This window comes from Myotis yumanensis, unplaced genomic scaffold (genome assembly GCF_028538775.1).
Source record: "Myotis yumanensis isolate MYYU_CA2020_CCGP unplaced genomic scaffold, mMyoYum1.0.hap1 SCAF_1, whole genome shotgun sequence".
Classification (NCBI taxonomy): domain Eukaryota; kingdom Metazoa; phylum Chordata; class Mammalia; order Chiroptera; family Vespertilionidae; genus Myotis; species Myotis yumanensis.
Window position 1 is genome coordinate 112571781 of NW_027223752.1, and position 21034 is coordinate 112592814.

Below are 21034 nucleotides of genomic sequence, written 5' to 3' on the forward strand. Positions count from 1 at the left end.
CAACAAAAACATGATATGAAAACAACAGAAACATGATATAAAAACAACAGTGATGCAAACTATGACTGATAAAGTGATTAAACTTATTCTAATATCTCCCTGTACACCACATTAAGAGTGAAAACACTTTCAGAGTGCTTGACTAATTTCCCTTGTGATGAAGTACTTAGAACTTTAACTGTAACATCACATGCTCTTCAAACTCAAGAGAAAGCAACATATAACTGACCATGTGCAAAAATGGGTTCAGGTAGGATTATGCCTACTATGTCTAGAGTTTGTCCTTTTGATTTATTAATAGTCATCACAAATGCTGGCATCACGAGAAACCGTCATCGAATCAATTTAAATGGGAGGCCAGTGTCAGATGGGTACAAATTAATTCTTGGAATCAGAACAGCCTCTCCCTCTGCAGATCCTGTTAATACTTTAGCTTTGATAATGTTAGGTCGTAATCTTTTGATAATAAATCTGGTACCAATTCAAAGACCCCAATTACTAATTGAGATTTCTCAATAGCATGATGATTGAACCCACTTTCAATTTTAATTTATGACACGGCATTCCCAAAGGAGTAATACTATTAAGAAATTTGATGGAAAATTTTCCTTTTGAGCATCATCTGTGGAATCAGTGGAATCATCACTCAAATATGTGTGAAAATCTCCATCGAGTATATCCAAATTTTCTTCATTTAATTTTTGAACATGCTCATTTTTTGGACAAAGAATTGCACGTTTAGATATATTTTTAATATTATCTACAGCAGTGGTTCTCAACCTTGGCTGCACATTAGAATCACCTCGGAATCTTTTTAAAATCCTGATTCCTGGGCCTCATCCTCCGGAAATTGTTTCTTTGTATGGGGTGGGGTCACAACATTAGTAACAAAGAAACAGAATTAAAACTTTATTGTGGGGAGCCGCTACAGTGTTTTGGACAGGTTCAAGCCTTGGACCGATGAGAGGGCACAGTCCTCTCATTGCCATGTGCAAGTCCCAGCTTGGAGGGCAGGGCCCTCCCAGCACAATTATAGCCAACAGTTGTAGTTGTAAGCTTGAACCTATGGTCTGAACACATGGCCCCATGTGCCTGAGTGATGTAGGCTTGATAAGTTCAGGTGCATGTAGATGAGTAGGATTGTAACCCAGGAGAATGTTGTAAACATCTTGGTCATGCCCTTACTTTGCCTCGTAGCTTCTGCTATAAAATAAAGGCATGGCTGTGGGCGTGGTCGCTGTCTCTCAGAGAAGCAGTGTCCCACCGAGACCCGGCTTTCATTCTCTTGCCTGTCTTTTCTAAGCCTTTCAGCCGCCTCCACTCAGGTTCACCCTTGGCTGTGCTGGCACGGCACACTTTAGAAAGAGATGCCTCCACCATCCCAGGGTGGGTTCCTGCCTCAAACCCCGCCCTTACAGGAAACAGCTCCGGGAAACAGCTTGGGGGAGGGCACAGCCGTTGCCAAGACAACCCCTGCAAGACTGACTTCCTTCCACTTGGTCTCGGTTCTGACGGTCGTGATGAACACCACCCATGGCTTTTATATACGTAGATGGGTAAGCAATGTGATTTAACAGTCTTTGAATGTGGGTATATATGAACATGAGTGGCCAGATTATTATGACCACCTGACGTTTGTAGGCAAATTAGCCATACACTGCATCATATGGGATATGGAAGCCGAAGGCCTGTTCAAACACCTTTGCTGTCTGCAGTTACCAAGATAAAACGTCTCCAATTCGCACAGGAACACAAGGATTGGACAGTTGAGCATTGGAAAAAGTCATGTGGTCTTCCAATGAATCACGTTTCCAGTTGCATCATGCAGATGGCAGAGTGAGAATTTGGCAGAAACAGCATGAAAGCATGCACCCCACATGCACGAGTACAACCCTGCTGGTGGGGGCAGTGTTATGGTTTGGGGCATCTTTTCCTGGCATGATTTGGGCCTTTTAATTTATGTGGAACAACGTCTGAATAGCACAACATACCTAAGTATCGTTGCTGATCAAGTTCATCCTATCATGTTGATGGTGTATTCCAATGGAGATGGCTTCTTCCAACAAGACAATGTGCCATGCCACGGTGCTCATATTGTGCAGAAGTGGTTTCAAGAACATGAGGGAGACTTCACCTTGTTTAGGTGACCCCCACAATCACCAGATCTCAATCCAATTGAGCATTTGTGGGACGAAGTTAAAGAGCCACCAGGCAGCTGGTTCCACAACCATCAAATCTCACAGAACTGGACAGTGCTATTCATCAGGCATGGTGTCAGATTCCTCACATCACATTTCAACATCTTGTGGAGTCAATGCCAAGAAGAATCGCCGCAGTATTGAAGGCAAAAGGTGGCCCAACGAAGTAATGATGGGGTGGTCATAATAATCTGGCCACTCACGTTCAAATATATCCCACGTTCAAAGGCTGTTAAATCATGTTGTTTACCCATATCTTCAGAAAAAAATCACTTCTACTGTCGTGGTAAACAACCTGCTTCCCTATTTATAATGGTCTGGCCCTCTAGCAATTTCAGTGTGAAATCATAGCTAATTTGCCTACAAAGGTCAGGTGGTCATAATAATCTGGCCACTCAGTATATACCCACATATCACCAGTTGCCACCTGTTCTTTGGACATTGCTCTTGCATCATTATAAGCAAAGAAATATACCAGATCATTCATTTGGGAAAAAGACAAGACTGCATGGCAATAATACATAAAGTTAGTCTAGCCCATTGATGGCGAACCTATGACATGCGTGTCAGAGGTGACACAGGAACTCATTTTTTTGGTTGATTTTTCTTTGTTAAATGGCATTTAAATATATAAAATAAATATCAAAAATGTAAGTCTTTGTTTTACTATGGTTACAAATATAAAAAAATTTCTATATGTGACACAGCACCAGAGTTAAGTTAGGGTTTTTCAAAATGCTGACACGCCGAGCTCAAAAGGTTCGCCATCACTGGTCTAGCCCTACTTCTCAATTGTTTTGAAATAACACATGCTCCTTTCTGAAACAGGTACTTTATCTTTTAGCAACAAAGGCCCAAGACAGATGAGGCCCTTAACCCTATTGATATAATAGTTCTTAAAAAAAAATACACAGACACACACACACACACACACACACACACACACACATCCTATATAATAAAAGGCTAATATGCAAATTGTCCCCTCAGGAGTTCGACTGACCAGGAGTTCAACTGCCCACTATGACATACGCTGATCACCAGGGGGCGGCATGGAATAAAGGAAGGCCCCAGCTGGCAGCCAAGGGAAGGAAGGTCCCGATTGGCCCTGATCACTGGCCAGGCCTAGGGACGTGCACAAATTTCTTTAACCGGACCTCTAGTATATATATATGTTTTATTGATTTCAGAGAGGAAGGGAGAGGAAGAGAGATAGAAATATCAATGATGAGAGAGAATCATTGATCGGCTGCCTCTTGAAAGCCCCCTACTGGGGATCTAGTCCAAAACCCGAGTGTGTGCCCTGACCACTGGGAATCAAACCAGTGAGCTATTTCAGAGCTTGACGTTCAACCTCTGAGCCAAACTGGCCAGGCTATAATAGCTCTTGAGTGTTACACAGAATCTCAAAATGCCTTTTCAGTTCAATAGTAATATAGTAACTTGAATCCAGATTCTCTCTCTGTAGTTTACCCCTCAGTTTAAAAAGTGTGGGCTAAGACACAGAGTCACTCTGTCATTGGCACTAGACAGTTCCATGGTGTAGGTGCTGCAATTGCAGACGGTAGCTAGCTAAAGGTCTAGTCTAGGTGTACATTCTGTCTTGACAGACAGAGAAGGCCAGTAGCTTACCTTATCCATTAATTTACTAAGACACCATCTAGTCTTTCTAAGCTAAATTATCACTCAGAAGTCATTTAGGTATGTTAATTGGTTTTGAACCAGTGTATAGAATCAGTAAAAAAGAATCATGGAAATAAAGAACCTTACCTTGAATTTACATAGCACTTGTGTTTTTAAAAACTCTCATATGCATTATCTCACTTGACACTAATCTCAGTCCCACAAAGTAGATGTATTATCACTGCAAACACCTGAAAGATGAGGAAACTGTGGGTTTCAGGTGTTTGCAGTGATAATACATCTACTGCCACTCTCTTAAAGTAACATCTGAAGAAACTAAGTGACAGTGAAATAAATGAGTACTCATCAGGAACATTTTGTTCTCTTTTAGCCAAATAATACTATAAATGCCATTACTGTCCCTTTTTAAAGCTGAGGAAGTTAAGACTTAGAGAGGCAACTTGTGATAAAGCTACTAAGTGGCAGAGCCAGGATCTGAACCCAGATGTTTTGGACCACAAAGACCATGCTGTATTTATTACAATGATGAAGTCTTAGACAGTGAATTTGTTACAGTGAATGTAACAGGACAAGAATTCTTGAAGTTGAGTTTTAGCCCTCTTAAAAAAGTGGATTGTCTGGAATGAGCAATATACATTAAGAAATTAATATGTGACATAATGGACAAAGTGTAGGCTGTGGAGTCAGAGAGGTTGGTAATTAAATACAGCTCTACCAATTTCTAGCTGTGTGACCTTAAGAAAATTAGCTCACCACTCTGAGCTTTATTTTCATCTGTCAAATGGATAAAAAAGATCTTAACCTCATAAAACTGATGTGAAGATTAAATTATAACACTAACACAGTTACTGGCACATTAACCAATATTGATTATCTTCCTTTATAAAAATATTTATGGAGGAAGCAGAGGAAGTACAGAGCAAGGAAAGACAACAGTCTCTTATTTGCTAGAGAATAAAGAAAAATGGAGAGATCTAAAATGGTGGCGGTATAGACGGACGTGTCCTGTGCCTTGTCCTGGAGCAGATAGGGTGAGCAGCTGAAACCAGTACCATCCAGCCCAAATTGGCAGAGGAGATTCAGCTGGGAGACAGTTTGTAGCCGGGAAAGACAGAGGACTCCAGGAGAAAGGGGGCTGTTGGAGACTGCCGGATCGGGCTCCCCTAACCGGGCCGCCTCCACTGCTGCTGAAATCTCTCCTGGAGCGGCCGGCTCAGCGGCGGAGACTGCGCCATCTTGAGAGGCTGATATCGAAGCATATACATCCAGAGACCCTGCAACCATGGCATCCAGGGATCATCTCAAGCAGCGTGACTACGTGGACTCTGACAAGCCCTGCTCCTCCTCACGGAAAGGTCAGATTTCACCTAAAGGTGCAGTTTGCAATCCAGGTTGGAGAGAACTCTGCGCCCCACAAAGTCCGCGGCCGTTGGGGCCAGCGTGATCCGTGAGTGTGGAAGGGGTCCCGCAGGGCTGCTGGCAGAAGGGAACTCTAAAAATAAGCCCATAGCTGGACTGGGTGCAAAAAGGCACCCTCGCATTTTGCCAGTGTGCCGGCTGCTTAGTGCCCGGGGAGAGAGGACATGCGGAAGAGACTGCGCACAGAGCTGGACGGTGGAGGGTTGCCAGTTCGCGCACCTTCTCAGGCTCTTTTTTTTTTTTTTCTCTCTCTCCCCCTTAAATCTTTGTGTTTGATTATTAAACCCAATACATAGGATCGCCCAATTGGGGTCACTCACAGAGACTGCAGGGGAAAGTTGTTATTGTGAAACCTGGGAATCAGAGCGGGGAGTAAGGATCAAAGAACCAGTTCTGGGGCAGTCGACCCTCCCAAACCAGTATTAAGTGCGATAGGGGAAACAAAACCTAACTACTGGCTAGAGAGGACTTATAGCCTTGGAGGTCAATCCAGAAACACTGCCACCCAGGGGCTGAACCACAAACTGACCCTTCTGTAAACACACATAAAGGCAGTCTGGGAAACAAATACTGCTTGCTTTAAAATCAGGACTGTGGTTTACAACACGGAGGAACAGTGTATTGCAGGGAACTTCAACACTCTCCTGGATACCTGACAGGACTAAGGCGTGCCAAACAGAAGAGTAGAGGAATTGAAGGACCTTCACTACTGCACATTTTTTTTTCACCTTTTACTCAAGAAACTAATTTTTTTTCTTTTTCATCACCTGATTTTACCTTTTTAATTACTATTATTACTACTACCATTTTACCTTTTTTAATAGTGTCATTTTATTTTCTCTTTATTTTGGGATTAGTGTTCTACATTCTATTTTTATCTTTCCTTTAGCATGATTTTACTCTACCTCAACTTTACCTTTACGCCAAAACACTCTTCCTCATTTTTCCCCTTTCGTTGTCCTCTTTCTCTTACCCTATTCCTGCTTTAGATTTTCCCTATTCCTTCTTTTTACCCCCTATTAAAGTTTCACCCTACTTATATATCTAATTTCCAATCCCCTGCTCTAAATCCATATACACCTCTCTCTTCTCTTTCTTCACTATCCAAATTTTTTTCTCTGTCGTTTTGTTGTTGTTTGCTTGATTGTTGAGTATATTGGGTTTTTTTTATGCTTGTTTGTGAGATTGTTTTGCTTTTTCTTTTTATTTTTCTGTTGGTTTTTTTCCCCCCAGTTATTTTTTTGCTTCTGTGTTCCCTCGCTTCGCTTGATATTAGTTATTGTTTGTAGTTTGCATTCATCTCTAGGGATCTGTTGCTGGAATTTGTTGGTATTAGTGGCTGTTCTATTGGAGTTTTCGCCCCATAGAAATAGTTTCTTCCCCTCTTCTATTTCATTCTCTTTCTTTTCTCTCTTACTTTTTTTTCCTTTTCCCAACTTCATGTTTGCACTCCTTTTCTTTTCTTTTTCTCTTTTTTCTTTTTCTCTTCCTTCTTCCTTATCCCCTAATTCTCTTTGCTCTGGTGGTCACCTTTATTTGGGGTTATTAGTATTGTGAATAAGAGATCAACTGAAGGACTTGTATGCATGCATATAAGCATAACCAATGGAGGCTGGGGATTGTCAAGGGCGGGAAAAAGGAGACATATGTAATACTCTTTGTAATACTTTAAACGATAAAAAAAAGAAAAAAAGAAAAAGAAAAAAAAGGAAACATGGAGTGGAAGGCACATAATAACAGACCTCATTTGTATAGCAGCCTTAGACTTCTTTGACCTTTAGAGTCTGAGTTAAGGTCCTTCTAAACTCCTAAGAATGGTGTTTACCCTTATCTTATCACCCAGTATCCTGTGTTGTAAGTCCTTCTCTTTGTTTTCTCCTCTAGATAAGGCCCCTGCTTATTTTAATATCTGGTATGAGGTAGATGCTCAAAAACATTTTGCCGAGTGGAAGAACGAAAGAAAGAAGAACAAAGCCATCCCAATAACAGTGTGTTGGATAAGATTTTAGAATCAGATTTATAATATTTTCTTACCTTGACTGCGTAACTATTAAGTGGATCTTTTGCATATGAAGCTGTGTAGTAAACTGCATCACCTGCCTCACAACATGGCTTGTCATTGGTTAGCCTGAAGTCTGACCAGCTGTCCATCCCAAAACGGAGTTTGTCTTTCTGCCCAGCCATAAAGAGGTCTTCACATTTAATAGCCAATTTCTTTAAGGCATCTGTATGAAGGCTTCGGATTTTTCCCACCACTTCTTCCCGATTCTCTAGTCCTCGATAAAGTGCATGTCTCTGTGGCTTCTGGATGCCTTGGCCCTGTCTCCAAGAGGGACCACGTTGACTGGACAGGGACTCCATACTGTTGGAAAATCTATCCTTAATATTTAGAGTGGTTAAACTGGAGATGCTGTTTGCTGCTGGTCGCTCCTTGTGTAAAGGTCTCTCTAAGGAGTCATAAGACTCAGTGTCCAGTCCCTTGAGTTCATAACTGATGGAAGAGCCAGCACTGCTGGCATCCCAGTTGGGATCGATATCATAGGTGGGATTAGCCATGACACAAAGACTAGTTTCCATGGATTTTTGGAGGTCTTTGGAGATTGGCTCTGTGTTGGCTCTTAAGATCATTTTCTTTGGCAGTGGGGGTGGTTCAGCTTGGGAGGCATTAGGTGCTTCTTGGTCTGTTTTCTCACCAAAGGTTATGGCATCATCCAAAGCCCCCTTAGGCTGCCGTGGATGCTTGGGAGGTATCATAGCTGCTCTAGATTGCCCTGCATTGTTTTAAAACAAACAAAGAAAAAAGAATAAGTAAAGTTTTCATTACTGTTACATAATTGAAACTTAAGCAAAAAGAAGTAAGGTGGCCATAAGAATGTAAGAAGTCAATGCCTTAATTCAAAATAATAGAAGAAAACAACCAAATGAACAACTAGTTAAATACTAAAGGTAGAGCTTAATACTTGGTGGGAGCAATAAATGTGAAAATATCTCAGTATTTCTGTGCCAGAGGAACAGGGTGATGGGCTTTGTTTTAAAAAAGGAATCCAGATTCTCCACTCTTGACCCCAAGAGTGCTGTATTTACCACACTAGGATACTAAGGAGTCACAGAAACTGAAATAATTGCGTTGTGGAAGAATAGAGATAATAGCATTTATGAGTAAAAAAATACTGGGGAGCATTATTAAAAACAATTGAAACTATCAATGAGACCACTAAACTGGTCCTCAGGAGATACCATTCTATACTTTTAACTTTGTCCCAAAGTTATCTTATATTCTGTACAACACTTGCCATTTTCAATCTAACACATATGAATACGATTTCATAAACTACGTTCTTTTATTTCACTACAGTGATGGATTCTGGCACTGCTTAAACTGGTCTATGTATAAGATCCAGTGATTGTGGTATATATAAGCAATTAATAGCTGTTCCAAATATCATTCACACACTCATGCAATTCTGTTTTATTGGGGAGGGGGCACATAAACTGTGATTTGAGAGATGCTAGTTCTGAACATCTCTGACAAGTCCTAGTTACAGAACCAATCATTTCTGATTCCTTTCCGGTATTTATGCTTAGAAGAAGATAAAACAGACATGTATGTGATCAATGACATCGTCGGGGCTTATTGTATATGGGATAGGGAGTATTATCTTTTTTTTTTTTAAGACAGAGAAATATACCATGAAACTTTTATTCAAAGCTATTAAAATTAGTAATGTTACTGATGCCTCAACTTAATATGTCACAGAGCATAGTGCTCTATTACAGGTTGAATTATGTCCCTTCTCCCAAAATATGTTGAAATCCCAATCCCTGGTACCTGTGAATGTAACTTATTTGGAAATAGGGTACTTTTAGAGGTGATGAAATTAAGATGAAGTCATTAGGGTGGGCCCCAATCCAATATGACTGGTATCCTTATAAGAGGCAAAACGATACATGAAAAGAGATACACAGGGAGAACACCAGTAATGACAGAAGCAGAAATTGGAGTAATGCATTTGCAAGCCAAGAACTCCAAAGATTGATGACTACCACAAGATACTAGGAAGAGATAAAGAAGTATTCTACCCAGAGTCCTAGCGGGAACATGGCCTTGAAAGCACCCTGATTTCAGGCCCCTAGCTCCAGAACTGTGGGAGAATAAATTCCTCTTGTTTCAGGTGACCCAGTTTGTGGTACTTTGTTACAGCAGTCCTAGGGAACTAATACATGTTCTTACTGATGATCAGACAGAATAGAAGGCACTGATGGTCCCGAGGATGATAATGACCTAAAATGGTGGTTTGTTTAATTAAAAATATGTCCTTGTAGCAATGCCAAGGGCAAGCACCAATATAAACTGTGATTGTAATAACAATATATTTCACTTCCCATGCATGCAACTCTGCTCAAGAACATCTAATAGTTTATACAAACTATGACAATATATAGGGTTGGGTCAAAAAAAGGTTTACAGTTATGGGTATACAGAACAGTTTATTCTTTTATTATTATTTATTAATTATTATATTATTTCCATAAGAAAAACTGTAAACCTACCATTGCTCCACCCTGTATATAGCAACACTAAAAACCCCATTTCTCCACCAATGGTATGTAGCAATTTTTTTAAACAAGGATTACATTACATATAAACAAAAATATTTATACTAATAATAGAGGAATATGCAAATTGTCATCACAGTAATGACCGAACATCAGGCTGGCTGGGGCGACAAGGCTGGCAGTGGGGTTAGTGAAGGACGACCAAACGACTAAACAGCAGGCTGCGTGGGGTGACCAGGCCGGCAGTGGGGTGAGGGATGACCAAATGACTGAACAGCAGGCTGAGTGGGGTGACCAGGCTGATAGGGGGACAGTTGGGGGTGACCAGGCTGGCAGGGGGGGGCAGTTAGGGGCAATCAGGCAGGCAGGAAGGTGAGCAGTTAGGAGCCAGCAGTCCCGGATTGTGAGAGGGATGTGTGACTGCCAGTTTAGACCTAATTTCATGCACCGGGCACAAATTTCATGCACCGGGCCTCTAGTGTCTATATAGACAGCATGAGAATAAGAGGAAGAATATGACAATGCTAAACTCTAAGAGGGCCAGGATGTTTGTTTTATTCATTTTTGTATCTTAAAGTTAGCAACAGGGCCAGGATATAATAGATGCTCAATAAATATTTTTTGAATGAGTAAGGAATAAATATTTAGGGTTGCAATCTTATATATATATGAAAACTAAGGAATCCACAAAAAACTGTTAGGACCAATATAGCAGAGTTTAGTAAGGTTACATAATATAAAATCAATATAAAAATTAATTATATTTCTATATACAAGCAAAGAGCAACATAAAATTAAGTTAAGAAAACAATTCCACTTCCAACATCATCAGAAAGAATAAAGTCTTTAGGAATAAACTTAACAAAAGACGTGTGAGATTTACACACTGTAAACTATCAAGCATTGCAAAAAGTAAATTAAAGATCTAAAAAAATAAAAAGATGTATGTTAAGATGGAAATACTACCAAATTGTTGTAAAAATTCAACGTAATTCCTATAATATCTGCGCTGGCTCTTGCAGAAATTGACAGGATGATCCTAAAATTCACATGGAAATACAAGGGATCTAAAGTGGCACCACCAATTTTTTTTTTTTAAAGAGAACAGTGTTTTCGAACTCACATTTACTGATTTCAAAACTTACTTGAAAACGACAGTAATCAAGATTGAGGAATACTATCATAGAAATAGAAATATAGATGAATAAAATAGAATTCAGAGTCCAGAAATAAAACCTTGTATTTATGGTCAATCAATTTTAAACCAGGACACCAAGATAATTCAATGGGAAATAGTTTTTTCAGCAAATGGTGCTGGGACAACTGGATATCTATATACAAAAGAACAAAGCTAATTCCTACTTCATACTAAACATAAAAATTAACTCAAAATGTATCAAAAAGCTAAAATTATAAAACTCTTAGAAGAAAACATAAAATAAATACTTTCTACCTTTAGTTATGTAATGGTTTCTTAGATATAACACCTAAAGCACAAGCAACAAAAGAAAAATTAAATTGGAATTCATAAAATTAAAAATTTTTGTGCTTCAAAGGAAAATTTCAAGAAAATGAAAAGGCAGACACTCCTGGGCAGCCGGCAAGGGCACAGAGACCATGCCATCTTGGGAAACAGAGCTGCTTGAGACTAGGATCCTGGCCTCAGCACCACCCAGTCTGATCTCAGACGCATACCAGGACCCTGCAGCCACTGGGGACAGAGACCTGTGACCATAGCTTCAGACCTGCAGACACCAAAAGTTCAGAAATCCCCGCGGCAGATCCATGAGTAACAGAGCCCATTCCCCCTTCCTGCAGGCTCGCGGGCAGCGCCATAGTAACTGATAGACCCACCCCTTCCCGGGGCCTCAGCACTGCCACAGGAACTTTAGCCTGGAAGTGCACCAGCACCTTGGAACTGATCCTGCTTAGGGATGGGTTCAGGAGTCCTGGGCTGAGAGCAAACGCGCGCACGGAACACCAGGAACTGATCCTACATGCACTGCCAGCTTCGGAGCCCTGGGATGGGAGCAATTGTGCGAAAACACCGGGAATTTGTCCCACAGAGCACAGGCCCAGGGAGCCCGATTCTCTGGGCAGGAGGCAGCACCAAGCACCAGTGACTTGACTGTGTTCCCTATCACCTGCGCCTGAGATCCTGATTCCCTGTGCATTCGTACTAAGAGCCAGTGAATCCAATTTCTCGTGCAAGGGCACAAAGGGACCCTGATTCTCAAGGCGAGGTCACGCGAAGCAACAGAGACTCTGATACTGGATTCCTGGGGAACTCTGACTCCTGGCGCACGCTAGGGGGCGCTGATTTTCAACACGCTCCAGGGGGGGTGTCTGTTTCAGCACAGTGCAGGCAGGGTCGCTGATTCTAAGGGCGCGCACGAGGCCACATTGAGCTCTGGCAACACTGACTCTGAGAGAGCCTGGTTCAAACCAACCCACAACAACCACACATCTTAGTGTCAGAGCTCTTCAGTGACACTAGGGTGGTGGGAGGCTCCCACTGCACATGGCCCAGGCCCACGTAACTCGACATTTGAATCATCAGGAGATAATCAGAATGAAGAGATGACACAACACCCAGAGGAAAGACAATGAGGAGTCGCCAAGAAAGGAAATTAATGAAGTTGAAGCATGCAACATGACAGAAAAAGAATTCAGAATAATGGTTGTACAATTCATTCACCTGATGGATGAGAAAATCAACAACCTATGCAAGAGTCAGGAAGAAATGAAAAGTGATATAGCTACAATCAAAAACACCATGGAAAGTTTCAACAGCAGACTAGAAGAAGCAGAGGACCGAATTAGTGAGTTAGAAGATAAGGCAGAGAAACAAGCTCAATCTGAACAGCAACTGGAGAAAAAAATTAAAAAACAGGAGAGCCTAAGGGAGTTTCAGGACAACATGAAACGAAGTAACATACGCATAATAGGGCTGCAAGAAGGACAAGAAGAGCAGCAAGTTTTAGAAAATCTATTTGAAGAAATAATGACAGAAAACTTCCCAGATATGGGGAAGAAAAAAGTTACACAAGTACAGAGAGTCCCAGGCAAGATGAACCCCAAAAGACCCACACCAAGACACGTTATAATAACGATGGCAAATGTACAAGACAAAGAGAGAATCTTAAAGGTTGCGAGAGAGAAACAGAGAGTTACCTACAAAGGATCCTCCAGCAGATTGTCAAATGATTTCTCAATAGAAACACATCAGGCCAGAAAAGAATGGACAGAAATTTACAAAGTGATGCAAAGCAAAGGACTGAATCCAAGAATACTCTACGCAGCAAGGCTATCATTCAAAATTGAAGGGGAAATAAGAAGCTTCACAGACAAAAAAAGGCTAAGGGAGTTTATCACCACCAAGCCAGCAATGCAAAAAACGCTAACGGGACTGGTGTAAAAAGAAGAAATAAAAAGCTCAGAGAGAAAACAGCCACACAAAAAAAGAAATGGCTACAAACAAGTACCTTTCAATAATAACTTTAAATGTAAACGGACTAAATGCTCCAACCAAAAGACATCGAGTGGCTGAATGGATAAAAAACCATGACCCATACATTTGCTGTCTACAAGAGACCCACCTCAGAAGAAGGGACTCACACAGACTGAAAGTGAAGAGATGAAAAAATATCTTTCAGGCAAATGGAAAGGAAAAGAAAGCTGGGGTAGCAATACTTATATCTGACAAAATAGACCTCAAAGTGAAGGCCATAACAAGAGATAAAGAAGGCCACTTCATAATACTAAAGGGATCAATACAACAAGAAGATATAACCCTGATAAACATATATGCACCCAATGCAGGAGCACCCAAATACATAAAAAACTCCTGGAAGATATCAAAGGAGAGATCAACAACAATACAATCATAGTAGGGGCCTTTAATACACCACTGACATCACTGGATAAATCTGCTAGACAAACAATCAGGAAAGAAATAACAATCCTAAATTACTCACTAGATGAGATGGACTTAATTGACATCTTCAGAACACTTCACCCCAAAGCCACGGAATATACATTCCACTCAAGTGCTCATAGGACAGATTCAAAAATAGACCACATATTGGGTCACAAACAAAGTCTCCCCAAATTCAAGAAGATTGAAATCATACCAAGCATCTTCTCAGACCACAATGGCATAATATTAGAAATAAACTACAATAAAAACAACCCAAAATACTCAAACACTTGGAAGCTGAATAGCATGTTATTAAATATTGATTGGGTTACCAATGAGATCAAAGAAGAAATTAAAAAATCCTGGAAACTAATGACAATAAAAACACAACAATCCAAAACCTATGGGACACAATGAAAGCAATCCTGAGAGGGAAGTTTATAGCTCTACAGGCCTACCTCAAAAAACAAGAAAAAATGGTAGTAAATCATCTAACTCTACAACTCAACGAATTAGAAAGAGAGCAACAAGAAAACCCAAGAGTGAGCAGAAGGAAGGAGATAATAAAGATCAGAGCTGAAATAAATGACATAGAGACCAAAAAAACAATACAGAAAATCAATGAAACCAAGAGCTGGTTCTTTGAAAGGATAAACAAGATTGACAAACCTCTAGCCAGGCTCACCAAGAAGCAAAGAGAGAGGACCCAAATAAACCAAATCAGAAATGATAGAGGCGAAATAACAACAGACCCCACAGAAATACAAATGATTGTTAAAAAATACTATGGACAACTCTACTCCAACAAACTAGACAACCTGGAGGAAATGGACAAATTCCTAGAAAAATACAACATTCCAAAACTCAATCAGGAAGAATCTAAAAATCTCAATAGGCCAATAACTATGGAAGAAATTGAAACAGTCATCAAAAAGCTCCCAGCAAACAAAAGCCTGGGGCCAGACGGCTTCACAGGGGAGTTTTACCAAACATTCCAGGAAGAACTAAAACCTATCCTCCTCAGACTACTACAAAAAATTCCACAGGAAGGAACACTTCCAAGCTCATTCTATGAAGCCAGCATCACCCTAATACCAAAACCAGGTAAAGACAACACAATGAAAGAGAATTACAGGTCAATATCCCTCATGAACATAGATGCCAAAATCCTCAACAAAATCTTAGCAAATCGGATACAGCAGTACATCAGAAAGATCATACACCATGACCAAGTAGGATTTATCCCAGGGATGCAAGGATGGTACAATATCCGAAAATCAATAAACGTGATACACCACATAAACAAATTGAAAGAAAAAAACCACATGGTCATATCAATTGATGCAGAAAAAGCGTTTGACAAAATTCAACACCCATTTTTGATAAAAACTCTCAGCAAGGTGGGAATTGAAGGATCATACCTCAACATAATAAAAGCCATATATGACAGGCCCACAGCCAACATCATACTCAATGGACAAAAACTAACACCATTTCCCTAAGAACAGGAACAAGACAGGGATGCCCACTCTCACCACTACTGTTCGACATAGTACTGGAAGTACTAGCCATTGCGACCAGACAAGAAGAAGAAATAAAAGGCATCCAAATTGGAAAAGAGGAAGTAAAACTGTCCTTCTTTGCAGATGACATGATATTATACATAAAAAACCCTAAAGACTCCATCAAAAAACTACTAGACTTAATACATGAATTTGGCAATGTAGCAGGATACAAAATTAATACCAAGAAACCTATGGCATTTCTATACACAATAGTGAACTTGCAGAAAGAGAGACTAAAAAAACAATCCCATTTACCATCGCACCAAAAATATTAAGCTACCTAGGAATAAACTTAACTAAAGGGGCAAAAGACCTCTACTCAGAAAACTATAGGACGTTGAAAAAAGAGATAGAGGAAGACATAAACAGATGGAAGAACATACCATGTTCTTGGATTGGTAGAATCAACATCATTAAAATGTCCATACTACCCAAAGCAATCTATAGATTCGAGCAATCCCCATTAAAATACCAAAGGCACATTTCACAGACTTAGAACAAACTCCCCAAAAATTCATATGGAATAAGAAAAGACCCTGTATATCCACGGCAATCCTGAGAAAGAAGAACAAAGTGGGAAGGATCTCAATACCAGCTATCAAGCTATATTACAATGCCACTGTTCTCAAAACTGCCTGGTACTGGCACAAGAACAGACATATAGACCAATGGAACAGAACAGAGAACCCAGAAGTTGACCTTAGCCATTGTGTTCAATTAACATTTGACAAAGGAGGCAAGAGCATACATTGGAGTCAAGACATTCTCTTTTATTGAATGGTCGTTGGGAAAATTAGACAGATACATGCAAAAAATGAAACTAGACTACCAACTTACACCATACACAAAAATAAACTAAAAATGGATAAAGGACTTAAACATAAGATGGGAAACCATAAAAATCTTCAAAGACTTCATAGGCAGCAAAATATCAGACATATGTCATAGCAATATCTTTTCTGATACAGCTCCTAAGACAATGGAAACTAAGGAGAAAATAAACAAATGGGACTACATCAAAATAAAAAGCTTCTGCACAGCAAAAGAAACCATCAACAAAACAACAAGAAAGCCCACTGCATGGGAGAACATATTTGCCAATGTTACTATATCCGATAGGGGTTTAATCTCCAAAATTTACAGGGAACTCATACAACTTAACAAAAGGAAGGTAAATAATCCAAATCAAAAAATGGGCAAGGAACCTAAATAGACACTTTTTGAAAGAGGACATACAGAAGGTGGAGAGACAGATGAAAGCATGGTCAAAGTCACTAATTATCTGAGAGATGCAAATTAAAACGACAATGAGGTACCATCTCACACCTGTCAGAATGGCTATCATCAACAAATCAACAAACGACAAGGGCTAGTAAGGATGTGGAGAAAAAAGGAACCCTGGCACATTGCTGGTGGGAATGCAGACTGGTACAGCCAAAGGGGAAAACAGTATGGAGATTCCTCAAAAAATTAAAAATGGAACTCTCATTCGACCCAGTAATCCCACTTCTGGGAATATTTCCCAAGAAAGCAGAAACACCAATCAGAAAGGACATATGGTATGCACCCCTATGTTCATAGCAGCACAATTCACCATAGCTAAGATTTGGAAACAGCCTAAGTGCCCATCAGCAGGTGAGTGGATTAAAAACCTGTGGTACATCTACACAATGGAATACCATGCTGCTGTAAAAAGAAGGAACTGTTACCATTTTCAACAGCATAGATGGATCTGGAGAGCATTACTGTAAATGAAATAAGCTAGTCGGAGAAAGATAATTATTGCATGATCTCACTCATATGTGGGATATAATGAACAACATAAACTGATGAACAAAAATAGATCCAGAGATTAAGAAACACTGATCAGACTGTCCAACCTCAGACAAAAGGCAGGGGAGGGGGTGGGGCAGCATAAGAGATCAACTAAAAGACTTGTATGCATGCATATTAGCATAACCAATGGACATGGATACTGGGGCGGTGGGGGCCTGTCCTGAGGGGTAGCAGGGGAGGGGTATCAATCGTGGAAAAAGGAGACATATGTAATAATTTAAACAATAGAAAAATAAATAAATAATCCATTAAAAGTGGGTAAAGGATTTATATAGACATTCCTCCACAGAAGATATACAGATGGCCAATAAGCACATGACAAAGTTGCTCATCATTACTCATTAGGTAAAAGCAAACCAAAACCATGAAACCCCCACCTTAACATCAACTGAAGTACTTATAAAAAGATGGACAAGTGTTGGAGAGGATATGGAGAAATTCATATCCTCATACATTGTTAGTGGAAATGTAAACCTTAAACCAGTGGTTCTCAACCTTCTGGCCCTTTTAAATACAGTCCCTCATGTTGTGACCCAACCATAAAATTATTTTCGTTGCTACTTCATAACTGTAATGTTGCTACTGTTATGAATAATAATGTAAATATCTGATATGCAGGATGGTCTTAGGCGACCCCTGTGAAAGGGTCGTTAGACTGCCAAAGGGGTCGCCACCCACAGGTTGAGAAAAGCTGCAAACACAAATGTTCACAGCAACATGATTCATAATAGTCCCAAAGTGGAAACAACCCAAATGTAGAGCAACTGATGAATGGATAAACAAATTATAGTATAGTTATATAATCAAGTATTATTCAACCATAAAAGAAATGAAATACTGATACATGCTACAGCTAGTATGAAACTTGTAAACATTATGTAAGTGAGAGAAGGCAGTTACAAAAGACCACTTATCATATGATTCCACTTATATGCAAAGTCCAGAAATATATAAATTCAGAGACAGAGAGTAGGTTAGTAGTTGTCAGGGGCTGGGGGAAGGGGAGAACAAAAATGGAGAGTTCCGGTTTATGGTGATGAAATGTTCTAGAATTAGATACTGGTAATGGTTTGTAAATTCTGTGAATATACTAAAACTCAGTAAATTGCACACTCTAAATGGGTAAATTTTATGGTATATAGATTATATCTCAATAAAGAAAATCAACAATCCATTCATAGAAACTACTATAAATTCACTTTTCAGTCACATCTTCCCATTCCTCTGTACATTACCAAGGATCTAAGGGTTTAACTCTTCCTGTGATGCTGAGGTCTCCCTCCCTCCCAGAGCCACCTCAATCCTATTTTGAAACAGCTTATGTGAGAAGTCAAAACCACAGTTTACTTACAAGATGACAGAAATATGCTTTGTAACAAACCTTTATTTTCCAGTAGCTGACCTAGACCTTTCAGAGATGAAATGAAATAAAGGTTAGAAGCAGTGAGAACTGCACCAGTGCTTCCTTATCATCCTTTGTCTGATTACTGTATCAATCTCCTGTTACCACTATCTGCAGTTTTGCTTCCTTCACCAAACTAGTCATTAGAGAGATTTTTTGTTTTCAAACACCAAAGTTGATTATGACACTCTTCTAATATAAAAATTGTCCTTGGCCTGGCTAGGTAGCTCAGTTGGTTTGAGTGTCCTACCGATATACCAGAGTTGCCGGTTTGATCCTCAGTCAGGGCACTGTACAAGAATCAACCAATGAATACATAAATAAGTGGAACAACAAATCCTTCCCTCCCCACACATACACACACATCCCCTCTTTCTAAAATCAATTTTTAAAATGTCCTTGAGAATTTGAACTTGATCACAAAGACAGAATTTTCTTTGCAAGCCTTTCATGACCTATTCCTGGTTGTCTCTTTCTCTTGTAGCACTCTCCCTTGCATCTTAAAGTCAGAGCTAAAAATCTGTTTGCAGTTTCTCCAGCACTTTTGTCTACTTCATGCTTCTGTGTCTGTGTTCATGTTGACCCTCTTCCAGGAATGGTTTCCCTCTCCTCTCATCTTAAAATGTTCTGCCTCTGAGGAGTGTTTTTCACTCCAGTCCCCAAAATTGACCTCTCCTTCCTCCAACCTCGGATATATCCTGTGAATACTAAACACTTGACTGTCTCTGTCTGAATTCCCTACAGGTTTGCTCACTGAGGGCAAAGATTTTCTCTCATTTGTATACCTAGCACACCAAGCAAAGGTCTGGTTGAAAGGGGGAGAGACAGAGGGAGGGAGGGGAGGAGGGAGGGAGGGAGGGGAGGAGGGAGGGAGGGAGGGAAGGAGGGAGGGAGGGAGGGAGGGAAGGAGGGAGGGAGGGAGGGAGGGAGGGAGGGAGGGAAGGAGAGAGGGAGGGAGAAAGGAAGGGAGGAAGGAAGGAAGGAAGGAAGACAGGCCTAAAAATATGAACCTATTCATCCTCCTTCCACTGTGTACCTTAGAAGAGCCTTTATGTGGTACCATTTTCTACCGACTTCTCCACATTAGAATGAACTAAAAATATGAAAGGAATGAAGGATTCCACGCATCCTTTTATTTTTATTACCTCAGAACTTGCAAGTGAGACAAGGTTAAGGTCTATCACCAGCAGCAGCTCTTTAATGCATATCAGAAGAGGTGGAAGAGGTCTGATCATTCACTTTCCACCACCTACAGAATAAAGTCCAAACTCCTCAGCAAGTTGGTAAAGGCTTTCAGTCTTACCTACCACTATTTCTCATCAACCCTCCCACATAAATCACACGCTTCCTATTCTTTTAATATACTCCCTATTTTTTATTTTTACATCTCTGCCTTAGTAAAAGTTTCTTAGCCCAGCTCAAATGGCCCTTTCTCTACTGAAGCCCTCTCTACTCTCTACTCCCCAACTCCAAATTACGAGCCATCACTTCTTCCTCTTAACACGTTTTATTCTATTATAGCATTTTTAACCTAAAACGTGTATGTGTTTGTTTGCTTTTTAACATTCTTTCAGAACCTAGTGTGGAATGAAATACACAGCAAATATGCAGTAAATGGCTGCCAGACTGACCGAGAGAAAACAGAACTGGTCATTATCCCAAAATGAAAATGGAGAGCTAAGGTAGCAAGGAAATAAAGACAGTTAATGGTGGCTTCTCTTTCCAAACAGCAGGATATGATCTTCTGGGATCCAAGCAGATTTCTACATGGTAATCAGAAGCTTTTGCATTCCAAATGATACCATGAGCATCGCATTGTCCCTGCAAATAGGTAAAGCCATTTTACCAAGTCTAAAAGTGTTTTGTGAGCAGCTATGTGTGAAACCTCCCCCCACCAGCCAGAGGAGCCACCACAGAGGTGAACAGCAACCACCACAGGAGTTGCTGCCAACTGAGCAGGGGTTGCTACCACAACCGCCCGAGGAGCAACCACAGCCCGAGGAGCCACTGCCACCCAGGGAGCAGCCACTGAACGACTCAACATCTAGATATGTCGGTGAGATCAAACATGGGTAGACAAAGAAACCCCCAAAGGAAAGAAAAGGAGGACTCGCCAGAAAAGCAGCTAAGTGAAACCGAGGCATGAAGCATGACAGAAAAAGAATTCAGATTAAGGGTCCTAGAATGCATAAGCCGGATGGAGGAAAAAATCAACAACTTATGCAAGAAGCAAGAAGAAACAGATGAAAAAAATCAATAGATTATGTAAGAACCAAGAAGAAATGAAGAGTGATATAGCTGCAATAAAAAACACCATGGACAGTTTCAACAGTAGACTAGGAGAAGCGGAGAACCGAATTAGCGAATTAGAAGACAGGGAAACAAAACACACACAAACTGAACAGCGATTGGAGAAAAAAAATTAAAAGACAGAAGGAGAGCCTAAGGGAGCTATGGGACAACATGAAATGAAACAACATACGAATAATAGGGC

At 40.3% G+C, this 21034-nt stretch overlaps 1 protein-coding gene across 6 annotated transcripts in view; it reads right to left on the reverse strand.

Annotated features, from left to right (window-relative positions):
• Nucleotides 1–21034, reverse strand: part of PEAK1 (pseudopodium enriched atypical kinase 1) — a 159162-nt gene that overhangs the window by 31123 nt on the left and 107005 nt on the right. For 5 of the 6 annotated variants that reach the window (XM_070429781.1, XM_070429802.1, XM_070429763.1 and 2 more), the window contains exon 4: nucleotides 7296–8032. In XM_070429781.1, coding sequence (XP_070285882.1) covers nucleotides 7296–8032 — 737 coding nt within the window. Of the gene's footprint in view, nucleotides 1–7295; nucleotides 8033–21034 lie in introns of those variants that run through there. The other variant, XM_070429813.1, reaches the window with a different exon arrangement.